Here is a 23,016-nt window from a genome sequence, read left to right on the forward strand (position 1 = left end):
CAACTCTGTCAACTGTATTCTTCTTCTGTTTTATTGTCTATATTAGTTTACAATTATTTATTTTGTACTTGTTATGCCATGTGTCTAATTAAATCCTCCTATATACATAAATGTATTTTGATTATTATTACCACTGCTAGATACAATTTCCATTCTTGCCTAGTATAAAATCTAAATTTGAAAAGGCAATATCACCATTATAACCTAGATCCTGTAAATATTAATGCAACTTACTGAATGTCCTTTCTTACATGGCCATGTTTACTATTTACATATTGTCTGTGTACTTTTTGTTCTGTATTTGAATTTTACCCTTAAATTATATTATAACTGCCGGGAGCAGTTGTCGTTCTTAAAATTATTATAAGCAGCAGCCCACCTTGTTGCTTGTTGCTCGCTTGATATTTCTGCTTATTATTAAAAGTAAAGTATGGTAGACTGGGGCAATCTTAACTGCTTGGTAACCATGGTAATATGGGTTAGGAACTGATTTAGGAATAAGGCCATTACAGATATTTTCCTAACTTAAGATAGGAAAAGTGAATTACAGAAGCTTCCTAACTTTGTAAAATCTTAAATAAACTCTGCTAACTTTAGGAACTGTTAAGCTGTCCTAATTTTTACTTTTCCACCAGATAGTGTTTAATAACTCGTTTACATGGCTGCTCTTTCACCCACCTAATCTGTCATTTATTTTTGTTTTGATAATAAATGGAGCCAGCCTCCAAAAGTGAAACCTGTCCTGTGATTTTTTTTTATTTTTTTTTTGTTCTTATACATGAAGTGTTTGTTGTCTTTACATTAAAATAATAATGTTTCATATAATCTAGAATATATATGGAATAAATAGCATTCAATACAAAATGAGTATCTCTCATATTAAAATCGAGTTTTTAAAAGCATCTGCATCCATTGTTTTTCCTGACAGAGCTGGTGTCATGCCATCCTTATAACGATATAATAATTCGTTATAACGACGACTTATTTGTTAACTTACCTCGTTTTAATAAATCGTGGACACGTTGAACTAATTCCCTCCCTCATTTTGATTTAATGAATTACAACATGGCCACAATATAGTAAAACAAGGGAACGTACGTGCTGAGGTATTATTAATTCGTGACCTCGAAACAATATTCACCTGAATATTCACCAATTCACACAAATATAACTTTAGCATTCGTTACTTAATCAATAGTATCAAACTGTTTTTCTTACCTGTGAAAATAGCTCTTCAGTGACGGCCAACTTGTGTTCTCGTACAGCCTTTAATCCCTTTTGCAAAGAAATGGCCGTTTTAGTCTTTTATTAAACAGGCCTATTATATTTTAAAAGCGTTTTTTAACGAGCAGTTAAGCAGCTTCTTCTTCAGTCAAAGGGAAAATAACAAAACAAAAAACTCTTTATTACTGCCACCTGCTGTTAGCCTAGACAGACACTCTCCAAGCTCCTCTACCCAGTATCAAACAATTTTTTAATAAGCATGAACAATTTCCGACTTTAAACAAATACCCATTTAAATGCTTATGGTGTTTGCTTTGTAAAAATGTGCAGGGAGACTTTAGATTTTAAAACGGTGTCTCGATAGGCAATGTTTTCTCAGTCAAATCATAAAATTTCCTATTGATTCAATAGAACGCGTGAGCTCACTAGGGAATACCAATATGGCGGCGCGGTGGCTTCACAGTTTATGACGTCATGAGCTATCCAGTCATTCTATGTAGATCAGTGGCTTGAACACATTTTAATCGTCTTTAATACATGATTGATTCCGAAGGATAGATTAAAAGACCCGGTAATTTAAAAAAAAAAAAAAAAAAATATCAATAAATAAAAAAAATTGAGATCCGGGGCTATAAAAAAAACATCCGGGGCTTCATGTCTAACGACGCGCCTGGTCCCTAACCTCTGACATGAAAAATAACATGTCCTCTCTGTTTTTAAATGTAAAATAGAATGGGGCCCTTAATTCATCATCCGCATCCAAAATTGTGTCACGATGTGTACGCAGTCGAGCAAGGGCATTCAGTGCATCTTCCTCCTCCATGCAGACAATTTGTGGTGGCAAGTACTTGCTCTTCATCAGCTGGTGATTTTCCTTCAACCATTCAACACCTTTCCTGATGCTGCTCATCATATTAGCATTCTTTAAGAAAAATATTTGAAAATTAACAGCAATCAACAATTTTACGGTTTCAGCTAAATAAAACTTGAAGTGTAAATATATACACTGCAGAACTCTACAGCATACCTCAAGATTCTGTGGAGCCGTGATGCCCTCCATTGCGCCTACGTCATGCTCAATTTCTCTGTGTCCCCTGAAAGTCTAAGTATAGAATATTGTCGACTGAAAATCGGATAAAAAACAAAAACAAAAAACAACCTTTGACAACAAAAGCTTACTTCACTCTCAGTGAGGCAAGATCCAACCCCCATGGCCTCCTCAGCCCAGTGTGCAAACCGCCTTCCATGTCTGACAAAATACAAAAAGACAACAATGAGAACATAAAGTTATGCAGAATACAGCAGGTGGTTGTCTAGTCATCAATATTCTGTGCTTTCAAATGGAACACAGTATGGTCGTGAATTCAATCCCTGGGGCTGTCACCATTCTGTCCCCGAGCAAGGCACTTACCCCAAGTTGCTTCGGGGGGACTGTCCCTGAAGTTAGTTTACTAAAAGTCACTCATAACAGTCTCTGCTAAATGACAAATAATAATAATTTGGTATAAAAAAAGAAGCATAATCGGAGATCCTACCCTCGAAGAGCAAAATTCTCCATGAGGAGAAGGCACCACCACCGCCTGATGACTGGAATGCCATGCTGAGAAAAAAGCAATACTTCAATGAATAATATGAATAACATTAACAACAATAATATTAATATAATGTGGATAAATAAGACTTACAGCAGTGAAATCAATGGGTTCATTTAATATGATGTGTAGGGCATACTGAAACATATTTATTTTGCAATATGTTATTTTTGATATAACAGACTGGATACAGACTGATAAAAGTCTGGTAAATTACCATAATCATGAAGACCCCATAGTTGATGGGGGATTTGCTGAAATGGCAAATTGCATTTTGTAAAGCAAAGAAATCAAACAGGACGTTAAAGTGTTAAGAAAATACGAGAACAAAATACCCTTACCTTGTATAATAATGTATCACGCAGAACGGACAGTGATATTGGTCACAACAAGACTAATAATTAGAGAAATTATTCCCTTCCAGTGCCGTAATATGCATCTCGTACTCGTAGACAAAACTCCCTCTAACTCTTTCTCAATATTCGCATGCGCGGGTAAAACTGCTGTAGTGAAACTGCGCTGCGCCTTCTCGTTTTTTCCAGAAAGACTCGGTACAGCCTATCTTTCTTTTATAAATATAATAAAACTAAAGACTTTTTGGAGATATGAAGGATGCAATACTACTCTATAGCTACTCAAGATTAACAGGAGATTGAGTGAAAATGAGCATTTCACCACCCCCCCCCCCCCCCTTAAATTGTAACATATTTAAAGGCATGAAATTACAGTGTAATTTGTGTTAGCTCACTATCTTAGCCTTTTTCAGTGCATTAGGTGAGGTAAACTGAGAATATTAGGGAAAAAATATACTATGGAAGTCTGGTTACTGATATTCTTCTAAATATCTTCTTTTATGTTCAGCAGAAGAAATAAATTCATAAAGGATTGAAACAACATGAGGGTGAGTATATGATGACAGAATTTTCATTTTAAAGTGGAGTATCCCTTAATAAGCTACTTATTTACTCTTCCTCAAGTAGTTTTTTGGACAACTACTTTCTACTCTACTCACACTACATGTTTTGGAATGTAATGGTACTTTTACTTGAGTATGTTTTTTCAGTACTCTTTCCACCACAGATCATTAATGATGTTGGCCTGATTCTCTGTAACTTATATTCTTTGAGTGTCTGTCTGAGACTTATATCTAGTGGACGTTTTGTGATCTGTGACTTTAAAGATTTCCAGATATTTCATTTGCACACTTCACTCAAACACAGAACCAGGAAACAGGAATCACATGAGTTCAAGGGAAAGAGTACCTGAGGTGTAGTTGAGCTGTTGTGTGTTTGTTTCTCTGTATTCATGCAGTAAAATGGCAGAAGCCAGAATTACTCAGGATGAGTTCATGTGTTCAGTGTGTCTGGATCTCCTGAAGGATCCAGTGGCCATATCTTGTGGACACAGTTACTGTAAGATCTGTATTACAGACTTCTGGGATCAGCAGAATAAGAAGAGAGTCTACAGCTGTCCTCAGTGCAGACAGACCTTCAGGCCAAGACCTGCTTTAGCTAAAAACACCATTCTGGCTGAAATGGTGGAGAAACTGAAGAAGACTAAACTTGCTGCTGACTGTTACGCTGGAGCTGGAGATGTGCAGTGTGACGTCTGTACTGGAAGAAAACACAAAGCCGTCAAGTCCTGTCTGGTGTGTCTGGAGTCTTACTGTCAAACTCATCTCAACCGTCATGAGGAATTTCACTCACATAAGCCACATAAAGTGATTGATGCCTCTGGACGACTGCAGGAGATGATCTGTCAGAAACACGACAAGCTCCTTAATGTTTTCTGCCGCACTGATCAGAAGTGTATATGTGTGCTGTGTGCGATGGATGAACATAAAAACCACGACACTGTATCAGCTGCAGCTCAGAGGACAGAGAAACAGGTATGAACATTTAACTACACACTGATGAATTAATGTTTATATTGGCACCTATATAATCAGGTAACATCGTTCACACTGCAGACGTCACAGAAGTGAACAGTAACTGCAAGTGGACTTTCACTGCTGAGCGTATTTTTGCTTTGCATTCAACTTAACAGAAAAGATGGTGAAAATGCACTGTAAACATAGTTATCAGTTTATTTATTTATAGGTTTGACAAAATATGATTTTGTGATTTTTTTTTTTTTTTCAGACTTGATTTGCTGTTGTGGTAGGGCAGTTTCAAAGCACATATTTGGCACACTACCTTTGTCTTGTTCTCGCTTGATGTTGTCCTCACTTGTCCCCACTTGATGCTCAATTTGAAATGCTCCCACACAGCTGAGGTCTTCGGCATTTTTGTCTTATCTTTCAGATGAACTGAATCATGACGTTCACTCATGGGGGATTTTACTGGGGCATGTGAAATCCCTCAGCCATGTTCAGGAATGCGCTTCTGTCCATACAAGTTCATGCAGATGTGTTTTTCATGGCAACGGTGTGTTATACTTAGCAGCGCTCTGTTATCAAGAAATAACAGACTGCATTCTACATTAGAATTCAACCAAGCCGTGTAATAAAAAAAGAGTATTGTATATCACCAGATTTTATAGTATAAACATATTCAAGTGTAAATGAGAACCATTTTGAGGAGGATGCCAGGTGTGCAAAAAAACACACACAAAAAAATGAAAATTCGAATCCAAAAATTGAAAGCTGAATACTAACCCACAGAACGAATATTTGAATATTCGGGTCCAGCCCTGTTTCACTCCAATGTCAAAATTATTTCAGTGTGCTTTTAAAGGTGCACTGTGTAATTTTAGCGGCATCCAGTGAGGCTGTGATTTGCAACCAACAGAAGTTACTGTGGCTGACAGGAAATGATGTCATCGTCTGAGACAGCAGAGAGTAGCCAGTTAAGCAATAAGGTTTCTTTACAAAGATAAATTAAGAAATTGTTTATTCAATTATTCAGTAAAACAATGAATGTTATTGTGAATATTATTGTTACTTGTTCATCATCGTGTCAGTGTTTTATTCGCTGACTTTAGCTAGCTTCTTTGCTCGAAAAACAACATTGTGACGAAACACGTTTGTCAGTTTAGGGCCACTGTAGAAACATGTCAGCGCATTTCAATGTTAGGGGACATGCGCTGTATGTAGATAGAAATGGCTCGTTCTAAGGTAATAAAAACATAACGCTTCCATAGCACCACTGAAAACACAGTTATGTATATGACATTGCATTTCTGTCAACAGATCCTCCTAAATATTACACATTGCACCTTTAAATAATGCCAATCTCTAGACACACACGGTGTATTCAATGAAAAATAAATAAATCGACAGAATAAAATGAGAAATGTTATATTTATTTTAACAGTATGTTTTTTTTTCACTTTCAGGAATGCAACAGTAGCTTATTACTTTTTAGTAAAACTTAAATGAGCCCAAATATATATTAAATTATTGTTTAGTAATACTATTTCACATTCTAAGTAAACATAATTAATGAAAACATAATTATCACATATTATTGCCTTTTCATATGAATTTATCAAACTTTGCCCTATTATTATGTGAATAAAACAAAGGCTTTAGTGATGGTATATTACTGAACTCTAGATTGTATTTCCACATGTGAATAAATCACTTTCAATGTTTTCACTGTTACTGTCATTCATTCTTTAAACATATAATTTCAAAACACTACATTTTGAGAATTATGATTGCAGTCTTTCCAATACATCTAAAATATAATATCTTTCTTATGCTAATATTGAGCTTAAATGTACTTAGCATGTGGTGAATGTTTGCTTAAGTGCAGTGTAATTATGTCACCGTGGTAATGGGGTCGTTGAGCAGCTCATTAGCGCCCCTCCAGCTGTTGGGACCCTGGACAAGCGCCTAGTTCACCTGTGCCTAGAAACAGCCCTGAATGTCAACAGTGATCTGTTACATTTATGTTATTGCCAGATGTTTGATCATCCAAGTGTTTTTCTAGAAAGTTTGCATATACTGTAGTTTAAGTGGCAAATGCTAGATCTTGTGGCTTCAACATGATAAAATGAATATGAGAAGAATGAAGCTGATCCTGTTAAAGTGCTGGATTGAGGAGAGTTACAAAAGATCAAGAGCCGCACAAATCTGACAGTAGTGCAGGTTATTGATGAAGTGTGGAGGTGATGAGCTTTGATTTCTGTTTTATGTAGAGTTTCCAGTCTCTCTCAGCTCCTCCTGAATCTACAGACGTAAATGACAATCCCTTCAGTTCTCTCTCCTCTTTTGATGGCGTGAGAGAATCTGACCATCAGCTGAAAGACAAACTGGAGGATTTCTGCAAAGAGGAGCTCAAGATCTCTGACAGAGGTAAAGTCCTGGAGATTCATCAGCTCTCAGAAATGATCCTCCATCATCTCATGTCATGTAGAAGATCATATTAGAAATGTCTTAGGAATGGATACAGGGATCATTTTCTCTTGACATGATAATCACACTCTTCATGTCTGTTGATTTCCACAGTCACTTCCACCAACATTGTTCCCAGAACCAGGAACGAATTCCTTCAATGTAAGTCACTAAGAAAACAAGCAGAGAAACTCACTGAGTGTGTTCATGTTCTTCTTAAAGAAGGTGAAAGAAAACATGACAGAAGAGTTTTATAGTTGATCATGTAAATGATGATTTGCACAAGATATATTGAACATGAAGAGTTCAGCTACATTAATAGATCTGACAGACTGATAATTCCTGATTCTGATGTGTTTTCTCTCCATCAGATTCCCATCAGCTGACTCTGGATCTGAACACAGTGAATAAACTCCTCCGTCTGTCTAAGAAGAACAGAGTGATTACTGGCACTGACATAGAGCAGCCGTATCCTGATCATCCAGACAGATTTGATAATGTGTATCAGGTGTTGTGTAGAGAGAGTGTGTGTGGATGCTGTTACTGGGAGATTGAGTGGAGTGGGATCTGTGTGTTTATATCAGTGTCATATAAGAGCATCAGCAGGAAGGGACGGGGTAATGAGTGTTTGTTTGGATATAATGATCAGTCCTGGAGTTTGTTCTGCTCTCCCTCTAGATACTCATTCAGACACAACAAGATAAAGACTAAACTCCCTGTAAAGCCCATCATCAATAGAATAGGAGTGTGTAGAGTAGGAGTGTATGTGGATCACAGTGCAGGAACTCTGTCCTTCTACAGCGTCTCTGACACAATGAGCCTCATCCACACAGTCAAGACCACATTCACTCACACACTCTATCCTGGGATTAGAGTTGATCCTGTGTTTTGGGCTGATTTAGAATCATCAGTGAAACTGTGTTGATAGGGTTGCCACCTTCAAGGCAAAATAAGGGAAACCCATCTTTTCTGCAAATTGTGCAGTTTGCCTTAGTTACTTGATATTTACAGAGCCATTGATAACTTTTTTTTTTCTTATTCAGCCTTATATATCTTGCAGAATATCTTGCGTTTAACATCCAGACGTGAGCTCAACATGTTTAAAAAGGTTTACGGCAGTTTAAAAAGCATTATGGCGACTGATCTTGATACTCCGTAGATAGAAGTACAGTTACTTCTATAGAAATAAAAAGCCTCTAAAATGCAATCGCGCAAATGAGCTTCTGTACTATTTGTGAAATTGATTTCTTAGTATTTGCTATTAGTATTCTACATATTGCAAAATCTAAATCAAGTGCATTCTGCTTTAACAATAACATACGATGTAATACAATATTTACACTGCAAAAAAAAGAATTAAAATTGTTTACAGATATTTTAGTTTTTTTTATAATGTTAAATAATAAGATGGTTTTCTTTTGGATCCAAATTAAAAAAAATAAATTAGATTTGAATTGTAATGATTTATGACTGCTGTGTATGCCTAATGATGATGATGATTTAATGCTCTTCCCTGAATAAAGGTAAATATAAATATAAATATATATTTAACCCCCTGGGGTCGGCACTCGTTTTTTTCCGAGTGCAAAAAAAATAAAAAAATAATTTTTATCTTATATGCTTGTGTTATACATTAATCGATCCTGTTTAGTGTGTATTTTTTTGTGTATGCTCATAATAAAAACAAAGTGTTGTGCTTTTCGCTAAATAAAGAAAAATAAACATGATGCGAGTTCTGCCTAATCTCCGTCAGTGAAGTCAATTCTGAAACGCGTCCGAAAATGAACTGTAACTCAGCGAATACTCAGTCAAACAGGCATACAGACACACAGGCATGAAGTTTGAATTCTCTTCGTTTAAATGAAGTAATTTTTATAAAAAACAAATATTCACAGTTTATATAATATGTATGTAAAGAGAGAGATGTCAGTCGTTCTCATCTCAGCTAATTAAGTTGTAATGTGACTCCGCCTACGGAGACCGCGCTATTCAAACGCAAATGTGAGGCGATCCATACAAACCTGTGAAATGCCCACATCCGCTGGATAAGGCCGGTGAAACACTGGATGCGTGGCGTACGCGTCTCAGCTGCGTGGCGTGTACGTTTTTATTTCGGCTCCCATGTTAACAGTTTAGAGTTTGCACACTGCCTGTGTGAGACGCGCGTCTCAGGCGCGGCACGAGCCGCGTGGAAAACGCGTGCATTCTAGAAATAGAACCGACGCCTATTTTTCACGCGACACGTAAGCGTCTTGGAAGCGTTTCCATGCAAAATTGAATTGGAAAATCTGTTTATTTGTCATTTTGACACGAATACATATTAATAAATGTCCTTTTGATGTTTAAAAGTGTCTAGGTTTTGACATAAATGCAAATATAAATGTAATTTTACAAAATATGATCGATTTTCAAATACTGCTGTATTGAATGAACAGCTTTTAGCAAACTCTATTGCTATTGAGAGTGAGGAGTCGCGTGCCGACTTGGGTTGATTTGGGCGGGGTCTGAGCCTGTCGGCTATGATGGAAGGAGACGCTATCGGTTGCCAGGGACAACACCTTCAGAACTTCACAGAAGCACGACTAAACATTCCAGAGCTCTTTAATTTTTGCGCATTTATTAGGCTATTATTATTAGGCTATTTAGTATTTCGGCGGGACACAGACTGATCTACAAATACGAAGAAGAAAAGGAAGAAAGTAAAGCAATGCAAAAAGATAAGGCGAAAGAAAAGGGACCTTACAGGAACAAGCTCACACCAAGCGCAAAACAGCGGTATTTGGAGAAGATATAACATGAGATATAATTCGTCTAGTGTTGACCTAACGGGCGATCTTTGGTCTTGTGAATCTTGTACCCTGGCCAAACTGAGGGCTAAGTGAAATTTCATAACTTTCTATTTAGGCTATTTAACTTTACCATTGTTGTAACGTTAGACTAGAGCGCTGACTTTGTATGTTTGACTGAATTGTTTGCTTTATTTCGTATTGTATAGCTTCTTGTACTTTTTACTTATAGGCTACTTTTATAATGGCTATTGATAAAACTGAAATTTAACAAAAAGAGACAGGGTTTAGTTTTGTATTTTTTTATTTTTTTTATTACAGTGATGATCAGAGTACAAATGCATATAATATATTGCCCGAACCATATTAATAAGTTTAATATTTTTAAAATTTAAATGAAAAGAACAATTTAAATGTAACAATTTTAAAAAAATGTTTTGTTATAAATATGCTAACGTTACATGTAGTGAATATAATAAATATGCGTTGCCTGAACCACATTTGTGTAATGTTTAAGATTTCTTTAAATGAAAACGAAAAGAGGCAGTGTAGTGTTTTATAACAGATTTCGTTTTATTGTTGCCTAAAATGTACATACAGAGATAACCGGAGTAGCAGTCTGCAGAGCGAGCTGAGTTACGCGCGTCCTCGGGAGTCATTCTCCTGAGCTGGACTTGGCATTGAAGTCCGAACTTTGCTTGCTATTGAGAAATGCCTAATGTCGGCGCTTGGCTTCTTGTGACAAACACTGGAGCAGTTTTTACTTCCAGGCATGGTAAAACAGTGCGGAATTGCGAAAACCTCCTCTACTACCGAGTTAACAACACACGTAAACAATGATGTTTTGCCGCTGGAATCCTGCCAACATGGCGGATCGAGGGGAGGGGCTCTATACCGTGACGACAACTCCTCACTCTCAATACTGAGATGAGGAATATATACTGTATGTGTTTTGTCAAAAAATAAAGTCATCAACTAACTAATGAATCCTTTACTTTGAAATACGTATGATAAAATGTATACTTTAGTTTTGAAAGACGTTGACTAGTTTTGAAAAGATTATAAAGTATGTATGTGCATGCATATATATATGTGTGTATATATGAAGATGAGTTCAGATGCAAAAGCCTCTAAATGCCATCTGAAATTTTCTCCTAGAATGATCATTTTTATGAAGCAGCTTGTATATTTAAGTTAGCTATAGGTGACACACCTGAATGAATGGCTTATTAAGTATGCAGGGACGTAGTCTCACCAGGTGTGAACTACTAAATATGCATGATGCTGTTGGAGCGTTTACGCCCCATCCGCATATTGGCTTTCCAAACTAAAAGTGTTTCACAAAACTAAAATCAATGTATCGTTTTATGTGAATGATTAGGCAGGATGATTTTCACATCATTTTGAAGAAAAAATTCTAGGCGATGACATCCATTAGTCAAAAGTGTTATTGCCACATATTTAGTATGTGTTTTGTGGCCTTATTTCAGAAACTTTCATTTTTAGTTTTTTCGATAACCATGCATAAACATTATTCTCTCAAAAATGAAAACATGTACATACATGTGGCTCACATATTATGGAAGTCCTGTTTGTGCTATATAGAGTGAATTTACACCTTTGCCATTAATATGTTTATAAGCAACTGAAAAAAGCACAAATGTCAGGGCATGTCAGAACATCTCAAGGACCCCAAAAACACCCCAGACCCCAGAGGGTTAATGAATAGGTTAAATCTCATCTAACAATGTTTATATGACAACAATGTTGTCACTGTTGTGTTGTGTTCTGTTTAGTTTTCATTGGATTTGTCTACCTGTCATCTCGTCACGTGTCATCTTCAGTCATTATCAGTTCATCCGTATCACCTGTGTCTAGTTAATTATCATCTGTTCCACCTATGTTACTGTCATTAGTGTTCATCAGTGTTAGTATTTAAGTTAGGGTGACCATACGTCCTGTTTAACAGGACATGTCTGGCCAGGATTTTGAGATCGCCCAAAATGCCCGGGATTCGGCTTTTGCTTTCTACAGTCACCATTCATTATGTTTACATTATTTGACACTGACACGTACGTGCCAGCTTTGCAGGTCATGCATTCTGCTTCACACGGATCCCGATCGAGATGAAAACACAGGAATTTTCTTAGCAATGCTAAAACGCACATCAACCGATCACTTGTTTAGCGTTCATGTAAACACTACATTCAGATTCACCAATCGGAATTAATTCAGTCCTACTGAATCAAAAGGTGTGCATGTAAACAAAATGAATGGCGATGAGAAAGCAAAAGCCGTATCCTGGATATTTTGGGCGATCTCGAAATCCCAGCCGGACATGTCCTGGAATATGGCCACCCTAATTTAAGTAATGTGTTGTGTCCCAATGTGAAGGCTGCATCCTTCGAAGGACTGAAGACTTCAAGGATGCAGCCTATGCGTCCTCCGAAGGATGCACCGTGTAGCCTCCGTAGTATTTCCTAATTGCACAGCCAGGTGTTCCCGATTACCGCTCCAGGTGCCAAGCAATGGTGCGAGAGTATGCTGCCATCCTGATAATTCATTTGATATGCTATGGAGCCAGAATTGGCTATTGTCATTTTTATGTTTTATGTTTAACTGGAGGACATGGTAAGGATGTTTCAGGTCATCGGCTTAGCCGAAGATTCAAATGTTCATTTATATCTTACCTTGATGCGATTTTGTAGGCTAGTGTATTCTTTTTATTATGCACATAAATGGACCATGGTAAATATATTTACACAGGTTTTTAACCCCATTTGAATATAAAACCCATTTGAATATAAAAAGTCCAGTGTGAATGTTACTCCCGCTCGTCCTCGGCAGCTGTCAGTTACTGTTGCTAGGCGACAAGAACAATCCTCCGTAGGCTAGACCGGTCCGAGCGCTTCAGGTGCGCCCTTTGAAATGGGACGGAGCTGTAGTTAGCAACAATTTGTTAATATTGTGACAATAGGCCTACATTTTGTTACTTTAATTTTCAAAATAACCAGTGATGATATGTAAGGAACTACATACTTCGTTAATACTCAAAGTAATTTTCCCACACGTGACAGCAACACTGCAAAATTGTTATTTAACAATATGATGCATTGTTTTACATTAAACTACACAAAAGTATATAGTTTAAATGTATCAACCTTGGGAGTCACGTGACGCGGTCGAGGTGGATGGCAGCGTAGTTTAACACCGCTTGTAGCGGCACATTTTATTTATCCTTACTTATAATCCTAAACGGTTAATTCGACAACTTTTCTTCTGGAAGAAGTTGGGAAAAGTCTAAAGTTACAGAAAATGGCCTGTAAGCAGAAAACAGTGCAATCGAGCATAAAAAAGGCCCTAAGAGGCGGCGATGCGACCCCAAATGGCGCCGGAGATGACAACGCATCAGTTTCTCCAACGAACTCTGACAACCCCGCCGCGAGCAAGGGGAAGGTAGCCGAGGACATCGCGAGTATTTTTAACATACTAAAACAAATGTCCGAAGAAATGCAAAGCTTGAAAGAGATTCGCAAGGCCACCACTTCTATGGAAGGGAAACTGTCAGCACTAATGGAAAGAATCAGCGATGTCGAAGCGAGAGTGGAATTTCTGGAGGCAAATGACAGGGATCTGCAATCCAACCCCCCCGCTCGGATGGCCGAAATTGAGGTGCTTCGAGATAAGATCACGGACATGGAAGATAGAAGCAGACGCAATAACCTGCGATTTCTAGGAATACCGGAGGGCAACGAAGGGACAGACATGGAGGCTTTCCTCGAAGAGATGCTACCTCAGATACTAGGTATGCCAACTCCATCACATGGCTGGGACATTGAACGCGCGCACAGAGCACTTGCCCCTAGACCTCTGCCGAACGAAAGACCTCGAGCAGTTATTGCTAGATTCATGCGTTCCGGAACGAGGGATCTGATTCTACGGGCTTCCAGAGAGAAGAGACAGCTTCAATGGAACGGCAATTCCATCCTGATATTCCCTGATTTTTCGAAGATTACACAGGAGAAACGGAACGCCTTTAAGGAATGCAAAAAAGCTCTACACGATCGTCAGATCAAATTTGCTTTGCTCTTTCCAGCTACGCTAAGGATCGATTTAAAAGACGGTCCTAAACGATTTAATGATCCCAAGAAAGCTCTGGCCTTTATTCGTAGTCTTTGAGCACCGGCTATACTACCTAATGGCGTTATTTTGTTTACGCGGTTTCACTGGCCTGAATAACTGACTGCATTTTTCTTGTTTTACCCTGCTGGAGACACTTTTTTTTCTGACTACCAAGGTAATATTATTTTGGATGTATATTACAAATGGCACAATATTTAAAGGACCGTTGTTGAACTGGGCCTAAACAAATAAGTTACGTCCAGATGTTGGTTTTGCGGGCCTCCCATTTGTATTACATGGTCCTGTTATAATTCGCCTATAGTTAATTTTTTTATAACCTTTTTTTTTTTTAAGGGAATAAGGGAATAATAATATAATAACTTTTATTATTTTAGCATTTAGATCTCAGTTGTCAGTTATCTGTAGCTATGTAGTGCTGCCAGCAGTGACAGCTATGTACCACATTCAACGTGCAGTCACGGACAAAGGTGTTCGTTTGCATTTTTGTTTTTTTGTTCTTTGTTTTTTTATTTTTGTTTGGGGGTTGGTTCAGTTCAGTTTGCACTTTCATGTTAGGGTTCCTAAGATTATCAGTAATACATTTTTTATAACTGGCCAAGTCAGTCCAAAATAGTTGTAATCTACGTCTTGCCACATGGAATGTTAAAGGTTTGGGGAATCCTATTAAAAGGAAAAAGGTGCTTGTCAGTCTGAAGTGTAGAAAACTTGATATTATTTTTCTACAAGAAACCCACTTATCTGAACAGGAGTCACAGAAATTATGCAAAGATTGGGTTGGACATGTCTTTTTCAGCACCGGCTCCAGTCAGAGTAGAGGAGTAATCACTCTGGTGAATAAAAACTTGCAGTTTAAATGTATAAAGGAAAAGCATGATAAGGAAGGTAGGATCATAGTTACACTGGCAGAGTTACAAGGGAAACCACATATTCTGGCCAATACATATGCTCCAAACAGTGATGACCCCATTTTTTTGCCACGTTAGAAGGCATTCTGAGTGATCTAGGTGACTATCCGATCATATGGGCAGGAGATATGAATGTGGTAGTAGATGCTATTTTAGATCGCAGTCATTCGGGCAGCACCCGGACCCCTAGATCAGCCTCAATGTTAAAACAAGTGTGTACTTCTTTGGGCCTCATTGATGCTTGGAGGTTGCTTAATCCATCTAGTAGAGATTATACTTTCTTTTCATCACCACATAGCACATATTCACGTATTGATTATTTTTTTATTTCTAAAAACATTGTACCCTCCCTGCTTAAATGTACAATTGGCAACATATTGATTTCAGACCATGCACCAGTATTCCTGGATCTTATGCCATTGGACATTATTAAAAGATCATACAGATGGAGGTTAAATTCCACTTTGTTACATATTCCAGCATTTAAAGATTTACTCAAAGAACAAATTGATTTTTATTTATCTACTAATCTAAATTCAGCTCCATCAGTAGGAGTGGCATGGGAGGCGCTTAAAGCATATGTTAGAGGGGTCATTATACAGTACGCCTCAGCTAAGAAAAAGTTAGAGCGCAATAAGTTGTCTGAACTAGAGGGGCGGATTAAAGAAGCAGAAAATAATTTGAAACAGAAAATGAACAATGGTAATCTTAGACTCTTAGTACAACTAAAGTATCAATATAATAATATCCTGACTCAGAAGGTTGAATTTGACTTGTTCAGAATTAGACAAAAATCCTTTGAATCTGGAGATAAAGCAGGGAAAATGCTGGCTAGATATATTAAACATAGGGAATCCTCTACCTCAATATGTGCTATTCAACCCCCTGGGAGATGCCTTGTAACTAAGTCCATGGATATTAATGCCGCATTTAGGGATTTCTATCTAAATTTATACACTTCTAGCAGTAGTTCCTCTGAGGAAGGAATAAAAAACTTCCTTGGTGGACTTAATATACCATTTCTCAGTGAGAATCAACGGGATCTCTTGGATTCTCCCATAACAGAGGATGAAATTTCAGAAGTGATTAAGAATTTACCAACAGGGAAGGCTCCAGGACCAGACGGGTTTACAGCCGAATTTTTTAAATGTTACTACTCAGAATTAACACCCTTATTAAAAGATATGTATGAGGAGGCTTTCAACAGGCAAGTACTACCCCCAACTTTGTACCAGGCTTTGATCTCAGTCATTTTAAAGAAGGGAAAGAACCCAACCGACTGTTCCAGCTACCGACCAATTTCATTGATTCCTCTAGACGTCAAAATACTCTCTAAAATTCTTGCCAACCGTTTACAAAAAGTCATTTCGACTGTAATACATCCTGATCAGGTCGGCTTTATACAAAATAGGCACTCTTCTGATAATATCAGACGCTTCATTAATGTTATGTGGGCCGTTAGGAACGATAACTCTCCTATTGCTGCGGTGTCACTTGACGCCGAGAAGGCCTTTGATTGTGTTGAGTGGCCTTATTTGTTCACAACATTAGAAGCTTTTGGAATTGGCCCGATATTTATAAAATGGGTCAAGCTCTTATATAAACATCCAGAGGCTGCTGTGCAAACCAACGGTGTCATTTCTCCATACTTCAGACTGGGTCGGGGCACACGTCAGGGGTGTCCACTCTCCCCTTTACTTTTCTGTTTGGCATTGGAACCATTAGCTGTGGCAATACGAGGAAATGCCAGCTTCCCTGGGGTAGTTGTGGGGGGCTCAACTCAGAAAATTATGCTCTATGCTGATGATATATTGCTTTTTGTCACGGACCCAGCTAATTCACTTCCAGCACTACTTAGTATGATAAATAATTTCTCAAAGATTTCTGGGTACAAGGTCAATTGGTCCAAGTCAGAGGCTTTACCCCTGACTGCTTATTGTCCAAAGTCATTGTTTCAGACCTGTGCATTTAAATGGCCTGACAAGGGCATTCTATATTTAGGAATTACTTTCCCCCATCAGTTGAAGGATATTGCTAAAGTCAATCTTGACCCCCTTGTAGAAAAAATTTCAGCTGACACAGCAAGATGGGCACCACTTTTTCTTTCCCTTTGGGGCAAGGTGAATGTACTTAAAATGAACTCCATACCTAAAATTAATTATGTTTTAAGCTCACTGCCCATCTCTGTCCATTCAAAATATTTTAGTATATTTGATAGGATATGCAAACAGTTTTTGTGGAATGGGAAGAAGCCTCGAATGCGGCTAGAGAAATTGCAGCTACCAGTTGAGAGAGGAGGACTGGGTCTCCCCAAGATATCTTTGTATCATTTTGCATTTGGTTTGAGGCACCTGGGACAATGGATGTTACCTCCAGAGCGAGCTCCGCCATGGTTAGCCATGGAAAAATCTGTTTGTCCACATTTACCATTTGAGTCCTTGCTGATAACAAAACTACCACTATCAGTGCGCAATCATCCAATTATTTCCCATCTACAAACAGTCTGGAAAAAAACTTCTTGTATTTTAGGGGTTGACCCCTTTCTAAGCACTTCGTCTGCTATTTGGGCCAATCCAAAGTTGTTAATAGGTGGATCACCTGTGTTTTGGAAAGAATGGGTAAATAAAAATATCAATGTTCTGGAAGATCTTTTTGAGGATGATGCATTGATGTCTTTTGGAAGACTTAAACAAAAATTCATCTTGTCTAATGATCAATTCTGGAGATATCTTCAGATGAGACATATGCTCCAAAGCATTTTTGCCTCCCCCTCTTATGTTCCCAGGGGTAAAAACATTCTCAAGATGATCCGGAATATTGTGGGCACTGGTCACGAGGCATCTAAATATTATTCCTTACTTATTAGTCAGATGGGCCAAAATATTAGCTCTGCGGTTAAGATAAATTGGGAAAAAGACTTGGGATGCTCATTTGAAGATGAGGAATGGGGGAGGATCATTGGTAATTTAAAATTGATGTCTAGAGATATTAGAACGCGTCTCATACAATTCAAAATTTTACACAGATTCTACTGGACACCCAGAAGGTTGTTTATAGCAGGTTTTAAGGATAATCCTGAATGTTGGCGATGCCAGAGAGAGGAAGGCAACCTATTTCATGTCTTATGGCAATGCTCAGAAGTCCAGTATTTCTGGAGAGAGATACATGACTATATTTTAAAGATATCACAGACTCAGTATGATTTCTGTCCTAGTTTATACATTCTTGGTGACCCTAGGCCTTTAAGTCATGTTAAAAAAAATGAATCACAGTGGATACAGAGCTGCATTATGCTGGGCAGACGTGTTATTGTAAAAAACTGGAAATCTTCCGGAAGACCTCCGATTTTTGAGTGGCTTTCAGATTTAGGGCAGGTCGCAGCCTTTGAAAAACTCTCCTATAGTGTGCACGGGAGGATTGATGTATATTTTGATAAATGGGGAAAGTTTTTGCATTTCTGTAACCCACAGTAGTAGCAACATGTGGCAGGACGAAAAAAAATAAAAAATAACGGTCATGGTAAATATGATTTAGATTATAGTGGGAACTTATGTTGGCAACACCCCTTCTTTCTTTTTTTCTTTTTTTTTTTTTTTTTTGTTGTTGTTTTCAAACTGTATTATTTATTTATTTATTATTTATGTTGTTACTATTATATTGTTACCATTTATTGGTTAACTGTGTTGTTTTATGCACAGATTTTTTGTTTGTTTATGTTAAGTACATGCGGGTTTATATAATTTCTTGTTTGCAAATGAGAAAATCAATAAAGTACAAATCGGAAATGTATCAACCTTGAAAATATTCAGAAGTAAAATGCAACATGCAGTAATAGAAATGCAAAACATCATAAAAACCCTGACAAGGTTTTTTTTTTTCCTGCAGAATTCCTTTACTTTTACTCTTGATACCTTAAGTACATTAGCGTACGCCTATGCAAGATAATGAAAAAATAATAATAAAAAAATTGCTTAACTAAAGTTTAAAATATATGACTAGTAGTTTTTCGCCAATGCGGTATTAGTGGTTATTAAAAGTACTTTAGTGTAATAAAGTATCTCAGTATTTATTCCATGAGTCAGCCCTGCAAACCTGTTGGTAGACAACTTAGTGGATAGTGGAAATATGCAGTCAAACACTCTGGAGAGCATCCCAGATGATGTCCACCAGCAGGAGGCCTTACTAGGGTCTCCACTGTGGAGCCCATCCCGGTCCAGCAGCACACCAGGGTCTCCCACTCAGCTGAATAAAAGTCTACATCATTTTTCTTATTTTATGTACTGTAAATTTAAATGTTTATGTTGATTTTGAGATGTTTAACGTATGTTGTAAATAGTTGGGGAAAAAAAGGTATAGAAGAATTTGTTTCATGTAGAAATTATGAATGTCATTACAAAAATAAACAATGTCCAGAGCAATGAATTCTCTTTTATTTACACATTTAAAGTTGCATAAAAATAAATAAATGTACAGATTTTTTTTCCTTTTAAAACATATAGGTGAAAAAAAGTTAAACAAGAATATATATATTTTCTCAATCATTCTTTCAAGAAGAGAAAACAGCCTGTCCATCCTCTCCCTACTCTCCTGTGCTCTCCTCGCCTCTGCAGTCCCATGTCTTCTCTAATCAAGTTCAAAAACTCGTCCTCTCTGTCTCGCCTTCTTCGTGGTGCTGGTGCGGGTGCTGCCCCTGGCTCCTCCTCTTCTTGGTCACACACTGCTGAACTCGGCCCTGATGTGTCCTCAGGGATTGAGGCCATGAGGACAGCGGGGTGGTGCAATGCCTCTGTCCCAACATCTCATCCATGAGGACAAAGTTTCAGTTTCAAGTTTCAGCAGTGGGTTTCCCACTCACACCCTCTCCTGTCCCAGGACACGTGCAATCTAAGGCCACGTCCACACGAAGCCGGTGCGTTCCCGATCCGATTTTTTTTTTCCTCGTTCTAAAAAAAAATTCCGTAAACACGGTGTCGTCTCAGGAAATATCTGCGTACACACGAAACCACTGAAACCGACTAAAAACGGTGTAGTATATATGCCAGACCAGTATGGGGTGCTGTAATTCTGACACAGAGATACACTATACACGGAGAAGAAGACTTTGAGCATGCGCATAACCTTGCGCGCTGTATACGAACCAAGAAGAAGAGGACGAAGATTATCGCTTGTTGCTCACCACAGTTGCAGAGAAGCAATAGATTTTGCTGTAATAAAGCTAGTAGGCTTAGTAGCTTCTGCAGCACGAACACAATCATGTAGTCCGCCATTATTGTTGTTGCTGTTATGCGTGACACAGACAACACGTGATGTGATGACATCATCGTTTCACAAAATATACGGATTGGCTGTACACACGAAACCGCAAGGGTGTCGTTTTCAGATTTATCCACTTTGAGACCCGGTTTAAAAAAATAGCGGTTTCAGTCTCCCAAAACGCCGGATCCGTGTGGACAAAACGGCAATACGATAAAAAATGTATAAGTATACACGCGTCTCCGTGTGGACGGGCCCTAAGGCAGAGCAAATTAACCATGGCTTGTTAACAACAACAGCACAATACATTTCAGCAAAGATGTGTGTATTAATTTTCTTTTATATATAAAAAATTATACCCATATAAAAATGGGTCTGGGGAATGTAACTCCCATACAGGCACAAAATAATATATATATATATATATATATATATATATATATTATTTTGTGCTTGTATGGGAGTTACATTCCCCAGACCCATTTTTCCCTGAATTGTTCTAAAAAAACAGAAAAGGGTACTTAACACAGGGGTGCAATCTTAAGTGCATTGTTAACACTGCAAAATATGACACATCAAGACATGCAAAATATACTTAATATTTCTGTATACTCAAATTTGGTTAAAAACCAAAATTGTTGGTTTCTCGGGTTAAAACGATCCTCGGGTTAAAAAACAAATTTGGGGGTTGGTTGTTTTAGGCTTTATAGGGTGAGTGATATTTCTTATAATACACAAGTGAGATAGACTAGTGCAAATATTACAAATAGGTCGTTAAACTAATAACTTTATTACCACAAGTTTTGCCTAAAACTACCTGACAAATGAAGCCATGCAATGGTGACGAAGGAGTTAAGATGAAGTTTATAATAAACTTTAACTGTGGTTTCGCTAGCTATTTGAGTAAATGAAAACATAATACTTACATTTAAATGTGAATATGCTGTCCACCACCGATCTCTAGTCTCGGCCGCCAGCCTGTCGTCAACGGCGCGCAATGACTTATGGGGTAGGATAGGGTAGGATAGGCCGCTAAGTGTCCATTTATGTATCCTTCTTTTCACGGGGAAACAAAGGGCGCATTTGGCGTCGCTTTTGAATCAGGGTAGCCTTCGTCGCGGCGCAATGACGCAACCGTCCTTCGAATACAGCCTTCGGAGGATGCAGAATTGAATTGGGATGTCCTTCGTTGCGCCGCTGTGACGCAATCGGCCTTCAAATACGGCCTTCGGAGGATGCAGCCTTCACATTGGGACACAGCTTTAGTCCGTGTGTGTGTACATCCTGTCTGCCTGTACCTATTGGATAGGGATGGGCAAATGAAGACTCATGAAGCACTGAGGAAAAGATTCAAAGCATCATGAGTGTCGAGAACAGCGCCATCTTGTGACTGATCAAATTTATAGCAGCCATTCACCCGAGTGTGCAGTGCCGTTATTTAATCTAATAAGCACAAATAAAAGCCTGACAATGCTAAATGTTCAGTTTTCAGATAATATAATTCACATATTAAAGTGTGCCAATAAATTAAATATAACAATTATATTAATACTAATTATAAAAATTCCAACAGAGTTAATTGCTTGATGCAAGCAAATGGTGGTTTAATTATTTTATGATTTTTATGCTGTTTAAATGGCAGAATATATGATGATGTGACATAGGCTTATTTATAAAAAATATTTTTAGTAAATGGACTTAAACTTCCAAAAACCTCTAGAGTAGTGGTCTGGGTTCAAAGATTCTGAAACGCAAAGTGAAGCATTCACGTGACTGGAAAGAAAGTGAGGCTTCGTTTTTCGTCGATCACGTGTTTCTCTGAAAACAATACGCGCTCCGGCATGGAGCTTCATGAGAAATTGCGCTGCGAATACACGCTTTGAAGCTTCAGTGTCATACTATTGGAATTATATTGTAAGTAAAAGTTTGTATTGGAGCCTTTTGCCTTCTCGTCGTCTTCTGCCTGCACCACACCCTGACAAAAGAACGGACCGCCCTAAAATGGACGATAGGGTCAAAATTATTGTCTTGGCTCAGGAGCGCCATAACTTTTTTCCTTTGCCCTGGGCTTTTGCAGCCTTGCCGTCACCAGCGCCCTCGATGATGAGAGCCTGAGGACCTTGTTCCTGATTGGGGCCACTTTCAACCGTCCCATTGATCTCCCTGACACCACGGGACTGAACTGGAGGGAAACCGTCCTCCGGTGTCTGGAAAGTGTCGGGCCTTGATCAGGAACAGAGCCAGGGAATCCTCATGCCATGCCTGAGCCCTTGTCTTCAGCCAAGATGGCTCTCCACTTGAGCCCCCAGCCAAGATGGCCACTGCCTGAGCCCTCAGCCAAGATGGCTGCCACCTCACCGTCTGAGCCCTCAGCCAAGAAGACCGCCAGCACTTCGCGTCAGTCCTGCCGAGCCAGTCCTGGAGTCGCCGTGGGTCTGCCGGCCTGCAGCTCCAGCCTGGTCGGTGGATCTGACGCCCCCGTCAGTCGGCCCCCTGGAGTGGTCAGCCCTGCAGACATGCAGGCAGTGAAGTAGCAATTGTGCGATGCAACAGGTCAGTGCCCGAAAGAGCACAAGCACATTAACTCAATTGCTGGAACAGAATAGAATGACGGTTTTCAAATGACCATGTTAAAGTCCAAACCTCAAACCCACTGATAAATGGCATGAACGACCGCCCTCAAATATCAATGAACTGAAGAAATGTGTAAAGATAAGTGGGCCAAAACTAATCCAACACCTTTAGAGATAAATAATTACATCACATTATTTTTA

At 38.5% G+C, this 23,016-nt stretch overlaps 1 protein-coding gene across 1 annotated transcript; it reads left to right on the top strand.

Annotated features, from left to right (window-relative positions):
- Positions 1-4,049: 4,049 nt before the first annotated feature.
- LOC308689678 (tripartite motif-containing protein 16-like) lies at positions 4,050-8,858 on the top strand. Its single transcript, XM_081363514.1, has 4 exons — positions 4,050-4,704; positions 6,960-7,116; positions 7,270-7,317; positions 7,527-8,858. Exons 1-4 carry the CDS (start codon positions 4,132-4,134, stop codon positions 8,078-8,080), a joined length of 1,332 nt encoding a protein of 443 aa, XP_081219640.1. The 5' UTR covers positions 4,050-4,131; the 3' UTR covers positions 8,081-8,858.
- The last annotated feature ends 14,158 nt before the right edge of the window (positions 8,859-23,016 follow it).

The sequence above is a fragment of the Scardinius erythrophthalmus genome (assembly GCF_964197995.2).
Source record: "Scardinius erythrophthalmus genome assembly, chromosome: 4".
Taxonomy (NCBI): domain Eukaryota; kingdom Metazoa; phylum Chordata; class Actinopteri; order Cypriniformes; family Leuciscidae; genus Scardinius; species Scardinius erythrophthalmus.